Raw genomic sequence first — 5,374 nt, forward strand, 5'->3', positions numbered from 1 at the left:
ATGCTAAATAAGGAGTGTTGCAAAAACTATCAAATTTTTTAAAAATATATTTAATGGGCTTTATCTAATAGGAATACTTAAAAAATGAGTAAACATGTCGCTTTAATCAATGCTTGATCGAATTATGCAGAAATTGAGATAGGCCTTTAGGAGCCTATTGTGCTGGTCCTAATTTGACCCCAAAAAGTGCATAGGTGGATAAAGTAGCCGAAGTAAAGAAAGTTTTATTCTAGAGGACGTTAAGTTTCTAAGAGAAAATTTGAGATAATCATGCTTTTATGGTCCGTCACGAAAGGGATATACCTGAATGGAATAAAGAGAGTTGCGGTTGCTGATTGAGGTATGTATCAGTCGGCAGCCGTCTAGTTTGATGGAAGATGTCTCCCGTTCTTTTTATTTATTATTAAGAAACAGGCATCGACGGAGCTAGCCTCGCTATGGCCTTTATGGCTATGGTGGACTAGCCTCCAACAGCTTATATTGAATAATACGATCAAGCATGGTATTCTAATCGGAATTATACTTTACTCGAACTTGAAAAACAAAGGAATAATGAGAAAATTCGAAATAAGTAAAAGTTGCACGAATCTCTGAGTTGTGCAATATCGTCAACAGGCGCTAATGAGAAACATCAAACGCATAGAAAAACGATGCGCGCGCCTCTGGTTGTGAAAGCCACAACTGTGAAAATTTAAAATGATCGTTAAAAGCGTGGTCGATGTAAATTTCGCAAGTCTTACGTCTGTTTGTCTGTGGTTCTACTTTGACATTTGAGGTCAACCTTGTGTGATTGAGCTCGACATTTTTCGCACTGGGATTTCAAAAATGTTCCTATAGTCTATTTTACGAAACGACAACAGTGTTGATATTGATATTAACATACTCACGGGCTTGGGCGCAACCTCCTGTCAAATTTTCATTCATGAAATGAGCGATCTGCTGATCCGAAACGTCTCGTAAAATGGCTCATCTGACATACACGGTGAAAAAAAATCACTCAAAGTATGTGTTATAAGCTAGGGACGAGACAAAAGGCTAAAAAAATAAAAATTATGTATTTTCAACTATGGTTAATAAAAACGTCAAAAAATGAGTAAATATGCACTCTTGAACCATATATTGTGGTTTAAAACAAGAATCCCGATAGGACTTTAGGAGCCTATTAAGCTCATCACATATTTACTACAGTGAACTTCAAAGCGTCTCTTGGCGCGTCTGCTCGAAAATTTTGCGCACTGGTTGGTGTAATGAAGAATGGAAGAAAATGAACGTCTGTTCGCTGTGATTTTAGTGTGTACTGCTGCTGCCATCTTAATGCCAAAAAAATAAACTATTTCCGGATACACAAACCTTTTGTTGAAAAAGGCTATGAAGTTTTCGCCCGGGCGAATCCAACTTTGACGTTTTTCGCTTGCGGTAGCCATCATCAATCCCAGCCGTCATCATTCAGCGTGAAAAGTTCTCCAAAAAGCAAACGTGCATCTTTTGGTTGTGGAATATTTTCCACTAATTTCGTGCAAAAACCGTTCAATTTTGGCTGAAATTCGATCGCATAGCCGCAGCAGATCGCCGCCGATCGTTCAGCGATGGATTCCAGTGGAGATAGCATAGAAAAGCTGTACAAAAACTACGAAATTCTGACCGACGCCAAGGACAAAATCGGCGAGGTAGTAGGAGAAGCACCGTTCTTGACTCTTCTTGATGATTGTTTCGATCGGATGCGTTCGTTCATCAGTTTTGACGATGATGGGCGGGCGGCTTTTTAATGGAGTTCCATTGTTTATGTATGAATTTTTGTTTTGTATAATTTTTGTAGCATGAACTGGAATATCGAGAGATTCTGGATGCCGTGAAAGGCACGGCCAAGGAAAAGCGGCTGGCGTCGCAGTTCATCGGGAAGTTCTTCAAGCATTTTCCCAACTTGGCCGAGTTGGCCATCGATCGTCAGCTGGATCTGTGTGAGGATGAAGACGCTCAGGTAGGTCGTTTGGGGGGTTTTGCACTGCTGCAGCAAGTGTCTGATTGTTGTGTTTTGCAGATTCGTAAACAAGCAATAAAGGATCTACCCCAGCTGTGCAAGGACACTAAGGAGCATACGCCGAAGATTGCCGATATTCTCGCGCAGTTGCTTATTACCGAAGACGTCACCGAATTGCAGCAGGTGCACCAATCCTTGCTTACGTTGGCGAAGGTGAGTCCCTTTTGTGATTGTTGCTAAAATTTCTTGACGATTTTGAAATTTTATATTTTTACAGTTCGACGCCACCGGAACATTGACGGGAATCTTCAGTCAAATTGTGTCTGGAGATGAGCCCACACGCTACCGAAATTTCCAGTTCATTCTGAACAAACTGATGAAGATCGGTCCGGAGGTCATCACCAAAGAAGTAGAGGATTTCGTCATCGCGGAAATCAAGAAAATACTTCTGGTAAGATAGAGTTTGTGTTGTGTATTTAACGTTAATCGCTTCTCAATGGTAACATAATTTCTAATTGCAGGACGTAAGTGCAGACGAGTTCCACCTTTGCATGTCCATACTGAACCAGACAAAGTTGAGTAAAACCGTGACCGGTCATGCAGAGTTGGTGGCCATTGCCGTGGAGCAGGCCGACATGGAAGCTGATCTGGGAACATTGGCTTCGGACGACGAAACCGTTGAACGATTCATTCAGTGCGCCAGTGAGGCTATGCCGTATTTTTCAGTAAGCTCTACGTGATTAACCGCCTTTAGCATAGAAAGTAATTCTTAAATTTTGTCTTCCAAACCAGTCACAAGTTGAGTCAACCCAATTCATAAAGTTCATGTGCGAAAAACTTCTGCCGCTGAACGTGTGGAACTTGATTGGAGCCGGGGAAGAACAACACACCACCCAGTTGCGGCTGCTGAAGGTATTTGCCGAGATGTGTGCCTTCTGCGGATCGCTGGACAAACCGACGGAGAAAGTGGAAGCCATCTACAATGTGCTGCTGGTGAGTGTCGTTGCCATGAACGCAATCAGACACTTCGGTTGCTTAATTCTGGCCCATATTTGCAGGAATACATGCCTCTCCCGCCAGCGGATGCCGACATGAACGAGACACCGTCGTTCCAGTTCTCACATGCCGAATGTCTTCTGCATGCACTGCACACGTTGGGCAAGCAAGCTGCCGAATTCCTCACGTTCCCGGAGGATGCCGCCAAGCTCAAGGACTTCCGGTCGAGATTACAGTACCTGGCTCGTGGTACACAAGGGTGAGTTCGTTATACCGGTGTCGATTGGCTCTTTGTGATTTGAAAATTGGCTGAAATTCGGTTCCGGTCAGTCCAAGATCCTTTAGTAAAGCAAGAATTATTACATTTCTTGGGCATAGAGATCGGATTGGTTCTGATTCGTATGCAAAAGTTTTTGGGTTCAATCCCTGGGCCATCCCTTTCTCCCTCTGCATGTTTATTTCATATAGCTACCATAACAACTATTACTTTTTTATTCAGATACATAAAGAAACTACAGGAAGCTGTCAAGGGCAAAACAACGGAGGAAATGAAATCGGAAGAAAATCAAATCAAAGCCACGGCTTTGAAAACTACATCCAACATTAGCACCCTGATTCGGGATCTGTTCCATACACCGCCAAGTTTCAAGTCGGTTATCCATCTGTCCTGGCTGCCGCCCAAGTCCAAAGCGGTATGTATCAATGATATCTAAGTAGGGCTTAAGTATCATGTGGCGTTACGATGAAGCCGCTGTTCCTAAATCGTACCTAACTTACTCCAAACAGGTGGACACCAAAACTACCGCCAAACGTCACGCAGCGATTACTTTCGAGGAGAACGGCAAATCCCAGGACACCAAGGGTCCCAAACATGCCAAGGGCAGCTCCGGCACGCAGAAGGTTTACACACCGCCTTCGGGCAAATACTCCGGCAAAGTGCAGAATTACTCCCCCAAGAATGGCGGAGGCAGCAGCAACGGAGGACGACGTCCCGGCGGTGGCGGAGGCGGTGGAGGCTTCCGTCGGTCCGGTTTCGGCGGACGTTCGGGAAGCGGTGGCGGCGGCGGCCGCAGGAGATATTAAGGAAGTAGCGCGGCTTCGTAAACGGGTGAGGTAAAATCCGGACAAAAAGTACGAATACTATAGGTTTTCCCTTGATTCCTTCTGTTCCTGCATTCTTAAACTTGAAAAATCTACGAATATCCTTCTTCCTATCTCAGCTATTCTTTCTGATTATCCCTCTTATGGTTCATGAATTCTTGGGATATTGACTTTTGTAAATAGACAACTTTAGTGAAACGGACTTCACGAGGAACATTCGCCTAGGTGGTACTGGACAGGATTCGAGATATACGGCATCAATCATCAGCTACAAAGTTTCTTTTTTCACAGGGCCAGCCGGATTCGTTCCTACTTTCGTTATAATGGTTTTAATTGATTTCTTATAGACTTCGTTACCTCTATTCCAAATCCATTTCATCCTTCCCCACAATGTTATCCTTATTAAAAAAAAGTATTCGTACTCTTTTCCAAACATACAAATAAGCGCAAAATAGATACTTTGAAAGAAACCAGTTTTCATCGTGGGATTTACGGCAAGAAGAATCGTTCCAGCAATACTATCTGAAAGCGAATAATGAACTTCTCCATGTGCTACATTCGAAGCATGACCGTGTTTGTGTGTGCGTAAAATGACCTTTACGATATTCTAACCATTGCCAGGGACAGTTTGAGTGTTTTCCAGTTTCATTTACACGTTCAAATCATTCTCGAGTCTACAAGAGAATTGATTTCCTCCCAAACGACGTGAAATTGAATCTGCGTGCATACACAAATTGATCCCTCGCCCCAAACAACCAAATTCCTTTCTACTACAAGCAGTGCAGTATATACCTATAGATGTAAACGAGTATAACAAACCAGAGGTATTTCGTGAGATCGTTCGACTTTGCCTCCGGTCAAAAAAACCATTTTGATGTCAGTGAGACATTTTTCAATACACCTAATACTTACCTTTCGGTATCATAGCATCGCACTTCTGATAATATTCAGCATATTTAATAAACTAACTAGTGATTAAATGATTCCGAAAAGCAGCGATCGTAAATTATCCGAAATATCCATTTGACAATATGGAAAATTATAGAAAAAACACACGGTTCCTTCTAATGAATCCAGCAATAATATTATTATTTTCTTACCTTCGGATCGAATACAGCTATCGAGTGACAGGCGGCATAGTAAATCAACCCATCTTGGCCCCAGTCCAGGGCTTCCGTTGTGCGGTTGCAGGCAACCGATGTGTAGCGGTTTTTGATCTCGATCATCTGGGACGGGGTTTACTATCAGAATTGCGGCAGAATTCAATTCAATGTTGCAGCTATAGGACAATAATTATTG

The 5,374-nt window shown here is 42.8% G+C and overlaps 1 protein-coding gene across 1 annotated transcript; it reads left to right on the forward strand.

The window, feature by feature from the left end:
- The first annotated feature begins 1,439 nt into the window (after positions 1-1,439).
- LOC109420936 (apoptosis inhibitor 5 homolog) lies at positions 1,440-5,067 on the forward strand. Its single transcript, XM_029864788.2, has 9 exons — positions 1,440-1,667; positions 1,817-1,978; positions 2,039-2,191; positions 2,256-2,429; positions 2,500-2,703; positions 2,771-2,971; positions 3,037-3,233; positions 3,474-3,666; positions 3,761-5,067. Exons 1-9 carry the CDS (start codon positions 1,587-1,589, stop codon positions 4,055-4,057), a joined length of 1,662 nt encoding a protein of 553 aa, XP_029720648.2. The 5' UTR covers positions 1,440-1,586; the 3' UTR covers positions 4,058-5,067.
- The last annotated feature ends 307 nt before the right edge of the window (positions 5,068-5,374 follow it).

Source organism: Aedes albopictus, chromosome 2 (genome assembly GCF_035046485.1).
Source record: "Aedes albopictus strain Foshan chromosome 2, AalbF5, whole genome shotgun sequence".
Taxonomy (NCBI): domain Eukaryota; kingdom Metazoa; phylum Arthropoda; class Insecta; order Diptera; family Culicidae; genus Aedes; species Aedes albopictus.

Excerpts from the sequence above, each read along its gene's own strand:
- LOC109420936 (XM_029864788.2), top strand. The coding sequence starts at position 1,587 with ATGGATTCCAGTGGAGATAGCATAGAAAAGCTGTACAAAAACTACGAA. Across the intron at positions 2,430-2,499 it reads AAATCAAGAAAATACTTCTG|GACGTAAGTGCAGACGAGTT; the intron begins GTAAGATAGAGT and ends TTCTAATTGCAG. Across the intron at positions 2,972-3,036 it reads CCATCTACAATGTGCTGCTG|GAATACATGCCTCTCCCGCC; the intron begins GTGAGTGTCGTT and ends CCATATTTGCAG.